The sequence below is a fragment of the Dromaius novaehollandiae genome, chromosome 24, assembly GCF_036370855.1.
Source record: "Dromaius novaehollandiae isolate bDroNov1 chromosome 24, bDroNov1.hap1, whole genome shotgun sequence".
In the NCBI taxonomy this organism is placed as follows: domain Eukaryota; kingdom Metazoa; phylum Chordata; class Aves; order Casuariiformes; family Dromaiidae; genus Dromaius; species Dromaius novaehollandiae.
In genome coordinates, this window is record NC_088121.1 from 5,774,686 (window position 1) to 5,797,364 (window position 22,679).

A 22,679-nucleotide genomic window follows, 5' to 3' on the forward strand; every position below is an offset into this window, starting at 1 on the left:
AGATCCTGACTCAGGCGCACAGAATTTCCTCAGGAAACAAACCACATTACTTATTAAAAAACCCCCTCTGTTCTGCAGCACAAGAGGCTCCCTTCACTTTCCCAGCCCACCACACTCAACTGGTGGCGGTAAATACAATTATTAGCTTTACTGACATCCTCTTGATCAGCTTTAAAATGTAGAAATTCAAGCTCACAGCTAAAAGATCTAGAGATGCGTGACAATTCCTTTCAAAATAAGTAACTTCATGTTCCAGCAACAAAAACTGTAGTACCCGTTATGTTATCTCCTGTTGTACTTTCATATCTTTCATACAAGTGTACTGAGTAATAATTATCCTGTATTCTACTGCAGATGAAATGTAATTTTAGCCTGTCTGCTCTTTCACATCCCACAGTAAACTTCTAGTTTATATCATATCCTTCTTCCTAGCATTTAGTGTCAGTGTTTTAAGCATCACATAAGCAAAATAGTAAAGGGCCCAGCATGTTCATTTACAGAATCCTAGAAGTCATATGTGAAGGTTGCTCAAGTCTCTGGTCAATGCAGCAACACTCCTAGTAGTCCATTCTCTAGTTTTTTGCTAAATTTATATGTTGCCTTTCTAATTCAACCTTTCCCCCCCCAACACGCACACCTCAATTAACCATATCATTTCTGCTACAACATAACAGTCTCATCTCTGTTTAGGCGGCTTTATTTAAAACTGAAATGTAGTCTTAAGAATACATTAAAATACAAAATACAGCTTAAGATGCACAAGTTCACTAATATTTACAGGACAAAAATCTAAATCAATTATTCATCAATGTGTTGAGGCAACAACTTCCATCTGTACTGCCACCCAGACTCCAGTAACTCTCAGAGTGATCAGACGAGCTCACATACCTCCACTTTAAATTCATTGCTGACATAGCGCCCATTAAGTTCAGAACAGACTAATTTGAACTTTCTGTCAAAGAGAGAAACAGTGTGCCAATTTCTGTAGCGTATCAAATGCAAAACCTCCTCATAACTGGCCATAGTATCAACCCCTGCAGAGGGAAAGACATAAGTAAAACAGTTACTTCGCAAAAAACTAGTGAGGCATCGCATACGTCACAAACATCACTGCCTTTCTTTTCCCAAGTTTTCTTGGCTGATATTTTTTTCCCTGCTGACTGAAAATCTAAACATCGTTAAGCTACACATGCACATATAAGTGGCTTCACTGTGTTTTAATTCTGTGTTAAAATCCTAGACCTAATTAAAATTAGTCTTTAAAGGGATCTTGGGATCCTTTCTTTTGAATGCATAGCAAATACATATTCTAAATGCATAACAAAAAAGAATGATGCATGCTCCAGGGCATTATCCATGCAAGAAGGCAACAAGCCTTTTCTGGGGGCATAATGTACTTTGTTTCTGTAGTCCAACTGTAACCTGCAATTTGTGACATGAGAGGAGAACACAGAGGAGGTTCTAGAAGAGCCTATTTTCTAGAATCAGTTTTCCACAAAACAGTGGAAAGGCCTCTGAGCCTGAAACTCTAGTCAAAAAAGAAATATCTGTGGTAAGGTGTTACAAAACATCTATCAAGCAGGCAGTTCCCATTATCACTGGTTTCAGACCATTCCTGTGACAAGACCAGAAGTAGTTACCCTTACCTGTGATGATCATGCCAAGGTTGGAACTACTCATCTCAATGCCTTTCTGCTGTAATCGTGTCATATCAACCTCCAGGCTTTCTTGTTCCTGATTTAGTTCCTCTCCTAGCACTGACACTTCACACGTATCCAAGTTATGCATAATCTCTTCAGATACCAAAGACTCTTGTACTAAAAAGCAGAGAAAAAGCCAGAAATAAGCAGAAACAAAGGTGAAGTAACAAGAGCCCAGGAACTATAAAACTTCACATGCAAACACAACTCTTCCTCTCAGAACACATACTGAAAGCTGGGCCTGAAGTAAAGAGATCAAGCACTCAAGAAATAACAATGATAAAAAAAATACAAACAAGGGACATTTACCCTAAGATAACAGCCAAAGCTTACTATAATCTCTAGGAAAATTGTTCTAGACCCTTCTGAAGAGCACCAACCGCTTCTCATAAGAGATATACCTTCTATCGTCCTGTTAGATTCTGCATTAACAGAGAAATCCATGCCTCTTAGCAGAAGGAAGATCTTCCAAAGTGATCTTTGAATGGGATAAGGGTAGGCAACAATCCTAACCAGAAAAGGATGTTACCTGTAGGATCCTCATCTCCATCTCCTTCTGGCTCCACCTCCCGTGTAATGGTACTTATTATGCGAAGCTCTGGGAAGAGGGAAACACCCTCAGAACTTTCAAACTCTGAAGCAGAGCGGGCAAAGTGGTTGATGCCACTGAGGCTGATTTTCGGTTCCTCTGGTTGCAAGACCATTACATACCCCTCCACAGAAGGAACGGAGATGCACGCCTCCTCATTGAAACACCTGTAAGATACAGAGGCAGTTTTGCACAGTCAAAGAGGCTATTTGAAGGGGGGGGCACAATTACACAGAGTAAGTGGTTATTACATTATTAAAACATTAAATATTTCAGTGATTTAATTGGTTTATAAATTAAAAAAAAAAACAAAAAACCACCTCTGTCTGAGACCCAAGAGTCTTAGATAAATTCATCAGCAGGCTGGAAATATAAGAAAGAATTCCCCACCAAGGGAACAACATTAGAAGTATCTATTACTCACAGTTAACATTCTGCCCCATTTTCTATGCTATGACTAAGATATGCATGCATATGCACAACTGAGATATGCATGCATTTTTCCAGGCTCCACTGTCACCATACAGAGATATATATTTCAGCATTAGGACATACTTGACAACAGTGGTGATTTTAAGTCTCCGGATCCCAGGTGTTGGGAATTGGCGAGAATTCAAATAGGAAATGTGTTGCATGGCCTTATCAACTCTGTCAATATCATCTCCCTCTAAGGTCAGTGTTGATTGACTAGGATTCATATGGATCTGAAACAATAGGGGGGGAGAAAAGAATATCCAAACAGTAACATGACTCGCTAATTAAAACCAGAAGTTCAGCACTGCTTAGCCTGGTGAGTGCTAAGATAATCACATCTGTATTAAAAGTAATGAGGCCACTATTTACTGGCCTGATAGTTCACAGTTTAACTTCCCTGCTCACACCCCTATTCTAGTCAAATATATTTAGTATTTCATTCTTCAAGAAAAAAAATCTAGATGCTTATCATAGTGCTGATGTGCATGCAGACTGTACTAAGATGAAAGAAAGACAGCTAACATGTTAGAGAAAATCAGCTTTCTTCACACAACTTTGCTATTAAAAAAGATGTGCAAGTCAAGGTCTTTCTATTAAGTTGCTTGTTAAGAAATTCTACCTTTTATTAGACAATACCGTATAGCTGGTAAAACAGGCAGGCTTTGAAATATCAAAATTTATCTTCAAGACTTGAAGAGAACGCAGTAACTTTGACCCTCAAAGTCCACTAAGACTAGCAAGGAAGTCTTGCTAGTTTTCATGGAATTTTTATATAAAATATTGCAATAGGTTAGCTTATTTTATCTGGAAAACCCGTAGTAGCTGTATCAGCCAAACTTGTATCTATTATCAGGAAAGCAGTATACATGTTTTATTTTATTTATATGCAGTTTTACCTTCATGCCTTTGCCAACACCATCAGCAATTTGTAAATCCAGTCCCTCTTTGCAAGTATATAGGCAATCTATCACCTTCTTGTTCTCCAGTTTACCAGAACGAATCATCAAGCCTGCCAGATTGCCTCGGAAAAACTGAGCCATGTGGAGTTCGCCACCTTCATAAAGGGAGGAGGGAAAAAGTCTTTTATAGGTCTTCACTATTTCTTGTATTTTTTTCTTAAAAAAAAAAAACAAACAAGCAAACAAAAAAAAAACCCCAAATACCTCTTGTGGTACCACAATGTATATACATGCAAGTTAGTTTTTATCCATTCTGGGTGTTAACCCTGTGATAATGTTCAAGCACAAAGAAAGAATTAAACAGTTCACCATGCACATGGCCCTCAAAACACAAAGGTGTGGCCATCTTGAACTGTGTAACTGAGGGTAATATTTCCATAACAAATATTTCTTTTGCCCATACAGCGAGGTGGTGTTCTTAAGAAATGGAAGATAGAACCAACGAGATGAACTATGCAACCTGAATCCTCATGTTGAGGGTAACACCTCCTACCTGCTTGTCAGTTCTCTATAAAATCAGCAATGTCTGTCAGGACAGAAGACAGTGTCAGTCCTCTAGATGTTAGTTATCTAAATCTAAACCAGTTACTTCAGGCTCTCTCTAGACTCAAAGGAGAGAAATACACCTCACAAGGTGATTTAGCTCATCCTGAAATGGATATCTAAGATAGGAGAGGTTAACTGCTGCCCTCTGAAGGTATCTCTTCCTCTGAATTGACTGAAGTGAGTAGCTCAAATTCAGATAATGCATTTTCAGACCTGAGTTAGGTAGGACGAATTCCAACCCAACACGCATCTGAAGCATTCCTTAGATTCTGATGATGGGATCATGATGATAACCTAGTCCACCTTGCTAATTAACATGAGCCACAGAACACCACCCAGAAATTTGTATTTCAAACTCATCACCTCTTAAGTCAACGGATTTTTACAAAGATGTCTAAGCCTGTTTAAAAGATTCTAAGGGATGCCCTTTATAACTCAATAAAAGTTTTCAGTAGTTAATTATCCTGTTAAAAATCATACAATTTGCAGTTTAGATTTGTATAGCTCCAACTTCTAGCCCCCGGACTGTGTTACATCCTTGCCAGCTTGAAACATGATGTATAGCTAGAATCTCTTCTTAATTATTTCTAGATCATTTTAGAAATTCTTAAATTTTATAGAAAGAATACATACCTTGAACATATTCTTTTAGAAATACACAGTAATTTAAAATGTCTCAGCTTAAGCCATAAAATCCACTGAACCATCACTAAAACTGTCTAGGAAAATGAAAACCCTATAGCATCAACCAACCTGGAATATTGGGGAGCCAAAGCTTTTATACCCATCCACTGTAATTAGAACTTCACACCAATTTCTGATCAAGTGAATATCCACTGTAAATTACAGGTCTGTCTTTGAGTCATATATGAGCAACCTGATCAAACTTTAAAATTGGTCTTGCTCTGGGGGAGCTGGACTACCTGACCTCCAGAGGTCCCTCACAACCTCCTCAATAATTCTATGATACACATACATCTATATATAGGATGAAGTGCATTTATGTTTCAACAAAACTGAATCTAAGAAATTGTAGCTAATATTTTGCATTAGCAACTTATTTTACACCACTTCACTGCAATCACAATGGTTGCAAATTTGTACATGGATGTGCATTTGAGTGCAACAGAAAACAATCAGCTGGTGAAGCACTGAAAATAAAAGCACAATGAAGAAAAAAGCCTAGGAGCAGATTACGTGAAGGTCAATGGCCCAAATGCAATGCCTGCATTTCATGCTATGTGTGAGATGAAGCAACGTCTTGGCTTAAAAATGAAATAAAACAGTAGGGAAAAAACTCCAGCAACCTGCAGAGGTCTCAGGAACAGTTTCATTGTCATTTTCATTTCCTGTATACTCTGTAGAAAAGCAAGACAAAGAACAGGACAATAGGGAAGGGACCAAGTCGTTAAGAACTGGCAAACTCTCTGTCACAGAAAAAAAATACACAGCAATACTCCCCCCGCAAAAGCCTCCCCCCAGCTTCTTAAGGATTATGAGCTCTTTGAAACACTAACAGCTGCAATTCAGGAAGAAGCACTACTGTGTTGTTACAAGGACGTAACATTCATGACAAGACAATCCTGAGGAGCCCCATATGCAAGCTGTAGTAAAAATGGTCACACTGGATAATATTTACGGATACCTAATCTCACACAAACCATGATTAGTAGTGAGATGCAAATCTATCAACTGGCATATTTTATTATCTCCTCTTCCAACTAATATTATCTCATCTTCAATTACTAAAGTGTAATTAAGGTATGATCCAACCTATATCAGTAGATCACCAAAAGGTATTAGACATTGATCAAAAGATGCCATTACTGACACAGATTTCTGATCAAATTAACAGTACCATATGCATTAAGCAGTCAATGGATCAAATGGAAGCTTCTGAAGAAAAAACCAACAACTTTAAATCTTTTAAAATAAATGTTAAAAACCCCTTTTTTAAAGCATAAAACTTCTCCCTCCATAGGGATGAAATGCATGTATACCTTAGGGTAGCCTGATTTATTTAAAAAATCTTGGTAAGACAAAGACAATGGCTTTAAGCACTAACTTCACCCCTGACATGCATATGTTTTTTGCTGTGTTCTAGTCCTCTAAAACAACAACAACAAAGCCATGCTGCTGGTGGAATTTCTCGAAAGCTAGACCCTGAAGTTCTTGTTGTTCCAGAATTTTAATACCCCTATCTCAGTGCTATTATTAAAAGGAAAAGTCACATCAGAAGAAATTTAAGAATTACATAATGGTGCCAATGTCCATCACTGTAAGGAATTACTGCACACGATAAAGGAAGCACAGGAATTTGTAAACTAAATGGATATGCTTTTGTTAGGACACAGCATGTATAGAAGCTGTAACACAATCCATACACCTAGCTGGAACAGAGTTTCCAAGCTGCACTTCCTTGAAAACCAGCCACTATAGCTTATTTTTGAGCTACAACAGATAGCTTCAAAGGCACATACAGAATAAGAGATCAATTACAGAGAAAATAAGTAATTTAAAGGAGGGAACAACAGAATGAATTGAAATAACATTAATACTGAAAGGTAGCAAACTCATCACAAAACAGCAGTTTTGAGGTAGAGGATATTTTGATAATTTAACCTTCATTCACATTTCAGAGCCTTAAATCTTGAAGAGAAAAGAGACGCTGTAAGATAGAAGACTGCTAATTTGATGAAAATACCGCAAAGCTTTTCATTTGTCGTTCATTCACAAGCTACTTCTATGCATTACTGCAGACTGCAACTACCCTCTATATTCTGAACAACAATAAAACATGGATGATTTAACACTGTTCTTTCTCTGACCAAAACGATCAACTATTTACAGCAGCTAAGATGCAATCTAACCAGCGAGCAAAACATTCCAGTTCATGACTGTGAAGTAAGAGCTTTGTTACTGAGCTCCCTGGTAATCACCCCCAATCTTCCTTGTTCAGATAGATCCTTCTCCATTTTCTCAAGCTTTACAGAGCTGTTTTCACCAGTATTAGAGAGTACAAGCAGCTTTTACAGCTTGCATAAAATTGTATTTTAAGCCACAGTCTGCATATATTAATGTAGATGCTTTCTATGCTTATTTGTATAAGCACAAATGGCAAAATATCCAAGAAACAGCATCATTTTTGCTTAGCTGCATTCTCTGTTGGCCATGCTTCCATTTAGGAGAACACTTACTTTTTCTAAAATATTCTTTTCAACCTACTTGAAATTAGTGTTCTGTGTAGTAACCTAAAGCATAAGGTGTACTCTTACAACTGTTATTAAAATTAAGCTGTCTATATTCCCACAGTTACCACAAAAATCACTTTGACGGAATGTTGCTTGGTGAGTAGTTGGGTATTTCATACACACCTGTGACCAATAAGCAAAAAATACTGAAGAAAAAAATGACTAAGAGAAGAAATACGTGATATTAGCTAGGAGCAAAAATAACATGCTAACAATTTAACAAGTTACGTTTCATTGCACTAAAAAGATTAGCTATGTACTTCTAAGCTAACCGCAAAGATCTCATTTAAAAAAAGTATTAAAAATTGTACAATTGTAAATATTTACCTTGCCAGCATGCTCCAACAACTAGCTGAGTTTCTATCTTTGAAGGATGAAGCGGGTAATCTTCAGTCACTGGGAAAGGATCATATGAAACACCATCTACATAAAGCGTTACTGCTGGAAATTCGACATTGAGGACATAATGATGCCACTCTTTGTCACACACCTAAATAAAGAAAGTTTTTAAAGTTCTATTTTAATTGTTTAAAAATCTGCAATCAAATAAACATATCTGATACACATTTTGTGTATATATACACGCACACATACATACAAACTATAAGCTTGTATAAATATGTTTTGTTTCACACATATGGAACACATCTGAAAGAAGCAAAGCAACTGTTAACATGCTTATCCATTTAAAGAACATAAATAGTTTCTTTTCTTCTATTGCCAATAAAGGAAGCTACATATATTTCTGTTCCTTTAATTTTATAAGAGCTAAATAATAACAGCACATATTCAAATCAGAAAATACATGTCTGCAACCACAGATCACATTTGGAAATACTATTATTATGCAACCCTACTTGACAAATGACCCACTTTAACAAGAGAAACTGTTTAGAGCAAAACATGGCCGTTTTCAGTACAACAAAGCTCTCCATGACAGAATTATTTACAGTGCAAGATGACTGCAGCGATCTTTCCATAAGTACGTACATGGGCATTTTACCATCAAAATAGTATACATTCCCCTGTACAAAAAAGAGCAGAATACAGGTGGAAATAATTGGTAAACAGACCTATAACAGTAATCTGAAGCAACTAAAAGAACCTTTCATAAGTGACAGCTATGCAGGGTTATTTTATCACTCAGATCCAGTGGTCTGGGAAAACACAAAATATTTAGTCCCTTCTATCTCATTCTTCATGATCATAAATGTCATGAATTCACAGAAATAACAGTGAGTTTTGCATACCTGAGTAAGACCAAAGTAAACATTAGCTTTTATAGCCTTGCCTTTCATAATCTAAAATAATTACGAATACATGAACTGAGAGAATACAGACAGACAACTCTTCTCTATGCCTCCTTCAAAATTCCCTTAAATAGGAAGCAGAAAGTACCTGCATCCCTCAGAGGCCTATTACTCTATTCCTGTAGAGTAAATAACTAATTAAGCAAACTGACTCACCGCTATTCACAGTGTGTGTGGCTACAGCTGGCAACGTACAAAGTGCCACAAATTTTATTTCAATGTGAAGAAGGATTAAAAAGTTCTTCTGTTATCCTATATGCAAATAAGTCACATGCTCACAAGTACTTAACTGCCATAAACAAACTGGAATACTTGCATTTTTTTCCATAAACACTACCTTATATTGTATTCAGTGAAGATAACTGACATCACGTCTAAAGACTGCCACTTTATTTTCATGCCTAAATCCACATCCTCTATCCTTCAGGACAATGACTAGGACTTTATTCCGTAAGTATCCCATTGGGTTTAATAAGGCCACCGAAGGAATAAAGTTCAATTCAAGATTAATAGGGATAGCTGAATATATCTCTGACACTTGATCACAAAAATAAACACAGACTGCTGCGTTCTATAAAACATGGTATCAGAAGTCTGGAGGTGCAAAAATATTTATTAGTAAGTATATTATCAGGGAGTTTAGGCTTCAGTGGTCCTTACTGCATTCTAACATCCTACCAACTGTTTCTCCAAGCTTACTTGATTTAGTTTCCAATGAAATTCAGCAGGCTTGTACGTTTTTCCCTCTGAAGGATCTTGGCGAAAGAGGAAAACAAGTCGGCAGTTGTGTACGTAGAGAGCGTAGTGGTGCCGGTTCATATCTGCACAAGAGTTTTAATTCATATTATTCTTTTCTGTAAAACTTAAGAATGCCACAAAATACACTTCTTCACGCTGTGAAATTCCACATGTAAATCCACAAGTAATTAATAGAAAGAAACAAATGTAGACACAGATCAGGTATGGTAAGAGGAATGGGAAACATTCCTACAAGTAGGTAGGACAAACATTCTTGAACAGCCCAAGACTAATACTGATAACAGCACAATCAATAGACAGCTCTGTCTCCATATCCAAGCTGAACCCAGACTAGGACTTAAGACTCAGAAAGAGAAACCTATCAGCAGGAGAAAAAGAAAAGGAACTGCTTGCAGACAGGATCTTTTGGTATGAATGAGCAGACTTGTAACTCATCTAATTACTGTTTTAGAACATGTATACATGATGGCAGGTGGAAATGCTTCTGTCGTATTAAACAGTGTAGCCCTAGCTCTAAAGAATTTAACATTTAAAATAAACACAAAGGTGAGATGCTAGAGAAACAACTAAGAATAAGGAAGAGAGACATTCAAACTCCATCATCCATACCATGGCATGGATAAGTCAAGAAAGGAGGGAAAGCAGAAGTGCCAAAACCATGTTAATCTTTCAGCCTAATGGCATTAAATCTAACCTTATTGTTCCAGTCCAACATACTCACAGTTATTTCCCCCCAAAAAACTACTTCTAGTGCTTCAGTATTTCAATGGTATATTATGCAACAAGGGCAAATGATATTTACAGCACTAGAAATTAAAATACTTTAAACCAGGGAATAGCTGTATTTAAATTTGCCTGTTTTTCTCCAGTTCACTTACTTCCATGAATCCAAAGTTTTGGGTTTTGAGTAATAGGAATGGGTGAAGGTAGGGAAAAAGGTGAATATTTGTTCCTTTTCTGAGAATTAACGTATGAAGAAATAATAGCCAGTTTTCTCCTCTTCAAAGAAATGCTTTTACAGTATTACAGATACTATGAAGTCTTTCTTATTTTTAAATCAAATCTAATTAAGTTAAAGATGAGGGCTATTGTGTTTCATCTGTATTCTGCCTGGTTTCCTTTGAAAAACCTAGCTGCGTTTTAGCCAAAATATCTTTCTAATACATGGAGCAAAGCTACTGCTCCACATGACAAAGACAAAAATTCTACCCCATTAGACAGCAATTATGGGAACAGGGTAATCAGATTTCCTTTTTTATCAACACCATCTTCAAAATGATTGTCTATGGCATTCACACAGACTGAAACCATTCACAGGATGAGAAAAATTTCACCATTGGAGAAAGAGAAATCATTCCCTCTGGGGAAAAAAAGACCTAGTAGCAAACACTGTCATTAAACCTGATGCATGTATCTTAATGACTTTAGGCATTCAGAATAAGGCTGTCTTTTGAGTTACACAAAACAGACTGCATTACCAGAATAAATAACCTTCTACAACGAAAAGAAATGCATAACGTATACTGCAACACAGTTAAAACAACATGTCTGCCTAATATGAACTGAAGCTAAACAATCAAAGGGCACATCTCTACAGGTAAGCACAATAAAAAGTGACTTTTGCAGTCCACTTCCTTTCACTTCCAAGAAAAACCTAACCTAGAGAAAAGACTTAAGGTTCTCATGCTGCTAGACTGTGTAACAAAAAAAAAAGGGGGGGGGGGGAAGACCTCAACAATGAGACTGCTCATATTTGATGACTGCTTATATTGGAATGACAAACCTGTTTTGTCTGAATTGCACAGAATTGTCTCTTTCTCCTTGGTTCCAGGCCCATGCCTCATCCATACTGAAATCATGAAGGGCTCTTTCAGATTGACTGTGACAACACCATCTGGAATCTTCACAGCTTGTGTACCATTAAATTCAAAGACTTGGTCACTGTCGTGACCATTATCTGTAGGAAGTCCTATTGTCCAGTTAGCAGCACTACTCGGAGGGGGAAGTAGCTCAGCTGTGCCAGAAGAAGCACCTACAGTAAAAACACTCACATGAAAAAAGACAGAAACTAGAACGATTACAGCTGGTTTCAAATCAAACTATTTATTTTTCTGAATGCTATTTTTTCCACACTAACTGCCAGGGTTATGCCCTACTATCATGCATTAAGTAACTGTACTTTTGAATATGCTGGCATTAGACACATCTAAGATGATGATGTCTTCCATAAGTTTAACCCCTTGGTAGATAACAAACCTCACTGAAAATGTTTTGCTTACTACCTCTACAGATGCAGAGTTTTGTTTTGCCTCCATCTCAGGAACCATCGTATTAAAGGCACTTGTATCTCAAGCCCATACTAGCCGTAAGTCCCATATCCATCCAGCTGAAGAGGGCTGCATAAGACTCTCATTCAGAACCTAAACATTCTCTCCCGGATCACTACAATGGTATTGCAGACAGGAGTAATGACGCTCTCAGCAGGAGCTCAGCTTGCTGCTTTATCCTCACTCTCAAGCCTAAAATGTCAGTGTCAAAGTGACATAACTGTTGGAATAGCTTGGGAATTCCCTCAGTCTCTAGGGGTGCACAGAATTCACACTTCGCACTAACTTCAACTGAAGTTGAAGATATTACGCATCAGTGATAACTTGGCCTGTAATCTCAGTTCCTCCATTTTGGCATTCATAAACTTCTCATAAGCCCTTTAACTGCAACATACATGGATGCCAAGACGCCATTTATTCCCAGTGCAGACATAGCTTAAATTTATCTAAATGATGTTTTCTGCAAACCACACTGTCTTGAATTTCTCATTTAATTTTTCACCATGGGGTTCTTATATAGCATCTTTTGCATCAACCATGCCTACAGAAAAACAGAGAGGCTATGTTGTTCTGCATATGTAACATCCTTTCAGTTCCTGAACACGCATTTCAAGTGAGAGAATTTATTACTCCATATAAGCTAGTGGGGAGACAGAGGAAAAAGATTCTTCACTGCATTTGAGAATTACTTTAAAACATCACCTTCAGCTGATTTCATGCTTTTTATTCTTTGCTAGGTAAAAAGCTGGGGAAAATAACATGCAAATGAAAACAATGACCACCGACTGACTTGTGTTCTACTGTAATATTCTACGAAAGATGAATAAGCAAGAGAGACCACTTTAGTCTAAGAAAGCATTCTTACCACAGAGTCTGTGAATGGACTTCTCAGAGTAGGTGTCTCTGTCACAGCCTTTGCCAATATGGTTGGTTTCTAGTTCAACCGTTGCTTGAATGGAGGTTATTGGCTCATCACAGGTCTCCAAATGCATACTGGGGAACAGAGCTAGAGAACCAGTACCAGGCTCATATTCTATTCTTTTGCTCCAACCTGCATATTTATCCAAAGAAAAAAACCCAATAAAAATCTCTTGTGTTTAATTTAAGTAAGGAATTGGCAACTACTAAAAGAAGATAGGAAATAGATCAAACTAACCTTGCCAGCCAGGCTTGCATGTAGGCTTAATGCTAATTTTAACCAACACATCCTCAGCAGCTCTCTTCTTCCCACAGTCATACGCAGTTACTGTCAGTTTATACTGATGCTCTTTGCCATAGTTTAACTTTTCTGTGTTTTTTATATAACCTGACAAAAATACAGTGATAATCAACACTGAATATCTGTTTATTTCTCAAGCTCACTGCTGCACTAAATACATAGAGGTATCATACGTGTATTTCAAACAGGTACTTTCATACAGACTTGAATTAGCAAGTGAATTAGCCCTTCATTATTTGAGTTTTGAATGCTAGGCATCAAACCCAGATCCTTAAAAATTTTGTAAATCCAGAAGGTTAGCACGCACACACACACACAGAACAGCAGGTATATTCTTATCAGTTTCTAAACAGTGTGCTATGTTACTTAAAATGAAACTGCTCATAGGTGACAACTGGGAAATAATTTGTTTGACACGTGCCAGGGGTCTTCATCTTTTTTTAATTTTAAAGACCCCTGAAAATTTTCCATTGGTAGTATGGACCCCCACTTTCCCGAATCAAACTAAAGCCTATTAAAAACTGTCTTGCTTTAATCAATCAGCTTCTTTGGACCCCTAAAAGTAGTCTATACATTTTGAAAGGTCCAAAGATCAGAGGCTGAAAGGAAATGACCTATACAAATCACTACACTTCAAAACCAATATCCACGGTAGTGCAATTTCCAGAGCCACATACAAGCCTCTCGGATATGAGAAGCCACATGACATCCAAGTTTTGAAAGCTGATTAGCAAAACCAATCCTAATATAGAAAATAACTATAGGGGGAAAAAAAAACTTAAGAGCTGATTTAGAACATAACACAGCTATAATTTTTTTTGAAAAGCATTTTACAAGAAACAAAGAACATGCAGCAAAAAACCACCTACTCCTTACATTATTAGACAGCACATATAGCACATGGTATTGGCACTGAAAGGCAACTTACTTTTCATTATAAATTCAAATTGCTAAAAAGAACACATCCATTCAACTATACTGCAGAAAAGGGATAAAACGGGATTATTTTGGTTTTATGCTGACCAATCTGAAACACTATTCTTAAGGCAGCAAATTATAGTGTTTCCCACTGCATCTCCCACCCTAGTCTTACCGTCTTTATCAATAGCAAAAGGAACATCCGGAGTTACAATTTCATAGGTGCAGATCTGACTGAACTGAGGTGAACAATCTGCATCCACTGCTTCCACTTTCAGGATGTTGTCATATCTTTTCCCTTCAATAACTGTTGCCTTGTAGGACTTCTCTTTGAACATGGGAGCATACTCATTAACATCATTCACCTGAATATGTACTGTTGCTCTGGGAATAAGACAGAAAAGTGAGTTTTCTTTATGTTGCAGAACTCCCATTCAGGCAAAGAATTTGAAAAAAGCTCTCTCTTTTACAGATGAAGCTATTCTGAATTTAAGCTCCCTGAAGGAAGCAGCTGCTAATACGACCAAGGATGTCAATTATCTTAACTGGGAAAGCAGTGTCCCAGAATGTTACTATATAATTCTGTAAAGTTCCAGGTTATTGTTTACTGTTGCTGTTTACTTGAAATGCAAACTTAAAACTCGGTATTATAACTGTTAAATTATTGCCATTTTACAGAAATACGACAAAATACATCTGTGACAAAATAGGCCTTTACCTCTGTTAAAACAGTATAATCCTTTCTGTTCTTTTCTGCTATCAGACCATTTGATATAAACACCCAATGTTAAATTTCACGCGAACAAGAATGAGAGTTAAGACTGATTTTAGACAAAGAGCTCAGTCAAATGCATTTGATTAGCTTTCTTTTGGTAATAACATACTGAAGTTAAGTCACTGAAAACTGGTTTATTTCTGGGATGTTTGAATGAGAGATCAAAGACTCTAAATGGAAGAATCACAGAAGCAGAAGATGCACTTTAAAACATTATATAGCAAACTAAATAACCCTAAACAGATTGGGTCTTGAATTCTTTCCTTTTATACTTGTCACAGATTCCTGGTATACACAGAATAGGAAAATAGCAGTTTCTGTCACTGACCAAGAAGAAAAGGTGAATAATGAAAAGGATCTGGAACATAAACTAATAAAACATTCAATCACTGCAGTCCTTCCATAAAAGCAAAGATTTCTAATGCTTACGTCAAAAAAAATCTTTAAGGTTTTATTTTATCCTACATGCCCAATAGATGCTGCAAAAAAGACTTTCTGTACCGGACAGTTTATATTCCTGACTTTAGGAACTACATGCCAAGATGGCTAAAAGCCACCAGGTACATAAAACAGACAGCCATGGGGCATGGAAATTTCTAGGGTGGTTTATAGGTGAAGGTCTTGGAATCCCAGCACTCTGCTGTGGGAAAAGAGTTGTAGGGCAGGGTGCTGGGTCCCAGAGCAACACTGTAACGTCCCATGAACTACTGCTGTCTTGGTCCACTACATAGCTAGGGACTTGGATTACCGTAACACTGCACCAGTTTAAACCCGTGTATGACATAACACTAGCATGGAAGCCATACTTGGATCGCTCAGAAGGGCCAAAAATTGGCTAATTGCACACTAGACAATTTAAGGCTTTCTTTAAGATTCATGCACTTTGTTCAAGAGTCTGTGATAAGGTGTTCCTGAACGCTACTGAAGAGATTCCACAGCTGCCCTTCTCTTACAAGCACTGCCGATTCTGCTTATGTTACCTTTTATCTAGCTTACAGTATGTTGAAGCAACTTATATTTTATATTGATATATTTTCTACTGGACCCATCAGAAGAAAGTTTGTATGTCAATTAACCTACAACAGCACAGAAAAGATGTAGTTAAGTTCTGAAGTGTAGAGAAGGAACTGAATGAAATCAAGCTGAATAAAGAATATAATTCCAGCCAACTCAACAAAATGCTTGTTGCTGTCTTTCTCTTTGAATTCTTTCTTCAGAAGTCAAACTGAATATAGCATAGGAAGTTTATGGGCATACCTCTTTTCCGTTTCCCATTTTCCTTAAGGAAATATGTTTCTGCTGCCCATTTAAGGCATACAGCTAGTAGAGTAAAAAGTTTGCGTTAAGTCACCAAGACGACTGCTACTAACCTAACCCTCATCTTACTTATGTCCTTCTTTGCTTAGCACAAATGGTAACCTTCCACATGCACTGCAGATGTTTCCGCCAGGGCGTTACACACTTATTTCTCAAATGCATTTTCTAGAGAACATTTTACATTGTGGTTTTTCCTTTAGACACAGATTAGCTAAAGACTGCTTTGTTCCCATCCTTTAATCTAGGCAGTGAGGAATCTTATGCTATTGATCTTGCTTTTTTTTTTTTTTTGGTGAGACTGCTCAGAAATGACAGAAACATGTATTCTTTTCCATTTTGTCCAGCTTAATACAATGACTTCTTTATTCAGTTTTTAGGTTTTTAGAAACTGAATTCTGAAACAATTTCCAGATTTAGTATCCCAAGCAAAATCTGTAGCAACTCAGGTCAGATTTAAACTATTTCAGCAGTTTTTCTGCCTCTATCCCCCACACTATTATATTTTCTAATGTAAATCCAGAGATAACAAGGGATAAAGCAGTAACATCTAGAATATAATTAAAGAGATATCTAAACAGTTCATTTCCATTATGCTAGTATTTATACTACCATTGTATGAAAGTCTTCCAGCACGAACACTTGGTTTACATTCACTCTACATACGCAGACCATAAATCGCCATGTGCAGGAGACCACTTGAAACCAAACTTCCCCTCAGCCAACCACAGATTTACTTACTTGTGGGATTTTTTTGCATTTGCTCCATCTGGTCCCTTTCCACAGTCATAGGCCTGTATGGTGAATGTGTAGTCCTTCTGTAGTTCACAGTCAAGCTTTTCTTTAGAGCGTATTATTCCCTCACCAGTGGATTTATCCACTACCACTGCTTCAAAAGGGACATTTTGCCCATGAATTTTAAATCCACAAATCTCACCTAGAGATTCAAAGTAACAGAGGTTAGAACCGGTCAACACTACTATACATTTTTTTTTAAATAAACAACCAAATATTTTGCAGCCAAGGGTTTGTGAGGGTCTGTGGACAAAGCAAGAGCACTGTGCTTTAAAATGGGCGAGTTCTGGGAACTTTAGTAAAAAGAAGCATACGTCTGCCTTCCAAGCAACTTGTTTACTTTGCATCCATTCATGCAGGAATACAAAAGAGAAAGAGAAATGTAGACAGGCATTTCACAGGAGTACTTGAGATAACTCTAGGGTAAGAGTAGATCTTATGAGAGCATACAGCCAAGGCCACTGGTAACATCTTCTATGCCAAGCTACTGGGAATAGCTGGGCAGCTTGTTTATTTTGACCAGAGCAAAAGGTTAAAATGCACAGTTACAAGTCAAGAGGTGAAAAAACTTCAAGTACAGGTTCAGCACCATAATTACAGAAATTCTGTCAACAGATCAAAGTCTTCCTGTGCAATGTACCTGGCTAAAATTAGGGAATCAAAATAAACTACTGAATGAGAACGGTAGAAATACCAACTTCTCAGGCATCCATTTCAACAGCTATCTAGTAATACAGTCCAAGTATGTTAGTCAAGGAAGCTCTCACACAGAATGATTTATTAGGCTTTCTTTTCTATTCAACCTCTTCATTCTAACAAACTTGACGGAGAAGTCTCTAGAATATCATTTTAAAATGCATCTAAGGCCAAGACTACATTACAAGACATCTTGCTGGCACAGCTAGCTCAATCTGTCAGCTTGTAACGAGGACCGAGCCCTTGCTGACCTAGCTGTGCTAACAAACGCCATGCAATAAACTCAGTTTGATCAGCTACACTGTGTTTTTACCCGTATAACTTGTTTTGTCTTGAAGGTGGTTTTCTTATACCAGCATAAAACGCTCTTTTGCTATTATAGCTGCAATGGTATCACGGTACCAAGAATGTGCTCCTACTGTAGACATAGTCAAAGGCCATTTAAAAAATATGTATTTATGATTCAGCTTTTAAACTATACAATGTACTCAATATAATAATGTACCCAAGTATAATAATGCACTCAAGTACATACTGAAGCAAGCATACTGCCGAGAAGGTGTTACAATGCTTTGGCAGTCAAATATTACTTTACAAAGCATACAAAAAAATGTAAGATGTCCCAAAGAAGTAAGCTATCAGTGAAAGCATCAGAAAATGCTAGTTTTCCCCCAAACTTCTTATAGTGTCCTTACAATACAAAACAATCCCAAATGGTTCAAATGGATGTCTGATTTACAGATATTTCTAACCAAGGGTTTGGTTACATAAAAATTTTTATCAATATATTTTAAAATAGAAAAAAACTGGGAGAATAAATGGGACAAAAGAACATGACAGGATCTTCTGTTTAAGTGCTGATTCCCCATTTCATAACCAAAGTTAGTGGGTTAATATTCATAAAAGGGATAGAAAGAACCCTTTATCACCTTCTTTGGTGACTGTCACCTCAAAACTCTCTAAAGGGAGAAAAGATAAACCCAAGTCAGTATTACAGGAAAGGCTGAAAGGGAGCAAATAAGGAAAAGGCAAAGATGCAGACATAACACAGAAAAGCTCTGGATAAATTGTATTTAAAAATTCCAGTGGTGATTTGCTGTAACTGTTACTATCCTAGATTTTCAGTTATTTTAAATCTGATTTAACCTTTTATCTCCAGGATGCGATTTGTAGACTTTTGAAGTGGGCCATTCAAATCTTTAAATTTAACAAAAACCTTTTTTTTGATAAAATACTGGATACCAAGTGCTAAACAAGAAGATATTTTCAAACTTCCACGCTGTTGGAGAACTATCCACAGAACAGAATTTTCAAAAGAATTGATTTCTACTGGTCTCCCTATTTAAGGAAGACATGTTAAATAATTTAAACAAAATTTTACCTAGCATAGTAGAACCACCACATTTCTAAAATTAAGAAACTTCCTATTCCCCTTTTGAGTTGCAGGGAAAAAAAAAGCTTTTGAAACAGTGACTGGATTTTTGTGTTTACAAATAAAATTGTATTGATCTATGTTGCATAACACCTAGCATTTGCAAAATTTAAATTCTACATCAAACTTAACTTGACAGTATTGTCACAATCCATGATTAAAAATACACGTTAAATTGTGATCCTAATGAACATTAAAGCTTTAACTTAAGAAACGGGGGTGGGTGGGGGACTTGTATATTTTCCTAGCAGCATATTTCTTTTCCAGATTGAACAAAAAAACTCCTTCTATCTTTTACTCTGCTGCTGAAATACTAGAATGCTGGACAGTGAAATTCAGGTACTCAAATACAGTCATCTGCTACTATTGTAGATGCGCTGTGGTAGCCTGCTGTGCCCTCTTCAGTGACTCTAGAAGAGTACAGGCCTTCTCAATGTCCTGGATCATATCTTCCACCCTTATGAGATCTCAGATACAAGTGGGTTTTAAAATGTTAGCTGATGTCTGCATTTGGGCACTTGGAAACCTTTCTCCATTTTAATGAAAGGACAGCCAACCATGTTCTTCACCACCCCCGAAATTATATCGTCATTAAATTATAACGTCGTTAAAACCCCAGACTACCACCTTTTACACATCACTTAACATATCAATTATTTTTTCCCCGATTACCATGATCTTTGACCTGAATTACAGTATAACAAAGCAGGCCTGTACCCTTAAAAACACTCCCAGTAGATCTCCTGTCAGTTCTCACATTTTTCAATAAACTTGCAATAATACAGCTATTCGAGTCTCCATTCTACTGCGGCTTTCAAAAGAGATGAGGCACTAAAAGTCACGGAGAAATATTTTGCTTAAAAATAAAAGGCAAATTTCCGACTCAATACTGAAGCATATATATCATAGATTTAATGAAAAATACCTTATGATGGACCATTATTAAACAGTAGCCCTTCATTTTAAAAGGAGCCAGTTTCTGAAATAGCTCTCGCAAAAGTTCTCCCTGAAACCCACTTAAGGTAATCCCTAGGTTTATAATCAGTTCTTTATTTTAATGTACTAAGTATACTGCCTCTTATGGCATCCACATAATTTATTTCAGTATATTTTTACATAGGATATAAATACAAACCTGGATTTTAATATGCTTTAGTAATAGGATCATCCACTAAAATCTTACGCTACTTAAATTCCTGGTTGACACCACTGAACACCCAGAACTGACATTCCTGCTGCAGACTTTTAAATGCTCCGCATCTCTCATTCCTTTCTGCCCACCTTCCTGAGTCAACAGGAGTCAATAGGAGTAACACTGAGTCAAGCACTGAGTGTGAAACACTAAGATTACAGAAAGAACTATACGGAAGAGATCACTGAAGCACAAAGCCTGATAATGGAGGGACAAGGGAGAAGTTTATTAATATGGCAATTACCTATTTGGGAGAAGGGGGACTGTTTAAAAGCTGGTCAGTTCTTTATTGTCTGAAGTGCCCTCTAATTCTGGCATCAACACCAACCTTGGCTGCCAGGAAGTTCAGGTATTACATTCTTGGCTCCTAAGCATCAGACACAAATAATCTCTCTGATAAATATCCATGTGTCTCCAGACGCTTCTTAAGGCATTAAAGCTTCTGTTCAAGATGCATTACAGCTCAGTTCCTGCCAGATGTTTCTCAGAACAACAACTGATCCAGTACAATCCTATTTTCCATTTCACACTAGTAAAAAGTCTTTTTACTATTACACAGACAAGTGCTCATGACTGAAGAAGTTACAGTGCATAAAAACTACAGTGTTACTGATGATAAAACTGCTCTAAATAAGCAAATGCACAGCTCCCAAACGGGCCTTTTAAGCCACAGTAACTCCCTCCCTCACAGTGTCTCTGCCATGAAAAGAAGCAAAAAGGAATAATTTAATTCTCTAAAGCACAAAATATTTCAAAAATTAAAGCACTCTCTCCTCTCTCCAAAATATACTAGAGAGATTGTTGCAGAGCTGTTTCAAGACAGATAAGACAATTTACAGATGAATATTCCCACACATGGATGATATTAACTTTCATCTCAGTTATGAAATGCATATATTTATACAGCAGAGGTAAAGAAGCCATTACAAAAGCTTTCATATGATTACAGAGTTCTTTCCAGTGATTTTTTTCATTGCCATAAAGTAAGCTTAGTCCCAGTACAATTTATTTAGTGGCAAATATGCTCCCTAAGGTGTCATGCTATGTCATAGAAGCACATCGCTTTTTCTCATTTCATTCTGAAGTTTGGATACATTACTGAAATAAATTTCTACCTCTTCTACTCCTAGAAGAGAACCAAGCTTAATCTGTAAATTAGCTTATTTGATATACTGCTATTTGTTCAGCTATGTAAAATGTAACCGGAATAGAACTTCCCAGCGTTCTTACTCAGCAATACTTACAGTTGAAAAAACATTTCATTTTACAGATAACACAGGTTTGTGCAACTTACATTAACCAGAAAACATAGCAATCCTGTCTCCTTGAAGCATTCTGCATTTCAGTAATTTCCCCTTCCTATTACAGTACAATCAAACGACACTGAGGATTTGTTGTAGTATTTGGGGGGGTTGTGCTATCCCACTGCATTTTCATTCCACAAAAAGAGAGTAAGTATATTCTCCTAGCTCTGACCAAGCAGCAGTCTCTCTGAGAAACTCATGCAGGAAAGCCTGCTATTACAATGCATTTAGAATGTCTTCTAAAACAAGTATTTCTTAGCACCATACAAAACTGAGTGCTTATTAAAAAGTGATTCAAGTTTAAAGTTCATAATTAGTGACAATTGTATTTGAATTTGTATATGTATGCATAATAGGTACAAAACAAAATGTCACTTCATGCATGTCTTAAATTAATTCCAATGCAAAATTGGCTGAAATACTATTGCAACAAAATTTACTCTTAGGTTTGCCAACGAACTGCCAACAAACAATATTTGTTGGATACCCACTGAATAACTCATTGAATTTGACAATATCAACACCCATATCTGTTTGATTACACAACGTCATTCATCTTCTGTACATATTTCTTTGTAACCATCATCCAGCTGAGAGCAGCATTACACACTAGCCTACTGTAGACAGGACGTCAGCACAGCTCCCTGCTTGAACAAACAAGGCTTGGCAGCGCAGCGTGGAAACATGTCATCAGCAGTCACCCACTGGGACACGTGAACTATGCACACCTCTGGGGAGAGGCTAACAGAAGGCTTGACGGGTTTTTGTTTTTTAAAGAACGAACAGACATTCTGCAAGATCATTTTCAAAGCTGTATGCATATTCATGTTATAGGCTCAAAAATTCCTAACCCCCACAAAAATACTTTTTGCATCCTTGCTTAATAAGGGGAAAGTAAAACACTGTGGCTGAAGAGCAGTCTTCTCCAGCATCTGGAGGGCTTTTTTAAACCCTATTACAGATACATTAAAAAATTACAATCCCAAAAAGGAAACAATACATTTTGCTACTGAAATCCTGTTTATACTATCCTAACAACACATATTCAACTACATGAACACGTCCATATGTAATATTGTTTGTTTCAAATACAACAAAAATTCAGTTCTTTTCTGCATA

General features: G+C 37.0%; 1 protein-coding gene across 4 annotated transcripts in view; it reads right to left on the reverse strand.

The window, feature by feature from the left end:
* CLSTN1 (calsyntenin 1) overlaps window positions 1–22,679 on the reverse strand; it is a 41,469-nt gene that overhangs the window by 5,095 nt on the left and 13,695 nt on the right. The window contains exons 3-16 of one of the 4 annotated variants that reach the window (XM_064525565.1): window positions 18,562–18,591; window positions 16,883–17,078; window positions 14,228–14,436; window positions 13,072–13,221; window positions 12,781–12,966; window positions 11,372–11,620; window positions 9,529–9,650; window positions 7,847–8,009; window positions 5,576–5,626; window positions 3,660–3,817; window positions 2,845–2,993; window positions 2,230–2,456; window positions 1,647–1,817; window positions 889–1,034 (exon numbers count right to left, since the gene is read on the reverse strand). In XM_064525565.1, the coding sequence (XP_064381635.1) occupies window positions 889–1,034; window positions 1,647–1,817; window positions 2,230–2,456; window positions 2,845–2,993; window positions 3,660–3,817; window positions 5,576–5,626; window positions 7,847–8,009; window positions 9,529–9,650; window positions 11,372–11,620; window positions 12,781–12,966; window positions 13,072–13,221; window positions 14,228–14,436; window positions 16,883–17,078; window positions 18,562–18,591 (2,207 nt within the window). The remainder of the gene's footprint in view (window positions 1–888; window positions 1,035–1,646; window positions 1,818–2,229; window positions 2,457–2,844; window positions 2,994–3,659; window positions 3,818–5,575; window positions 5,627–7,846; window positions 8,010–9,528; window positions 9,651–11,371; window positions 11,621–12,780; window positions 12,967–13,071; window positions 13,222–14,227; window positions 14,437–16,882; window positions 17,079–18,561; window positions 18,592–22,679) is intronic. The other 3 variants (XM_064525566.1, XM_064525567.1, XM_064525568.1) reach the window with 3 other exon arrangements.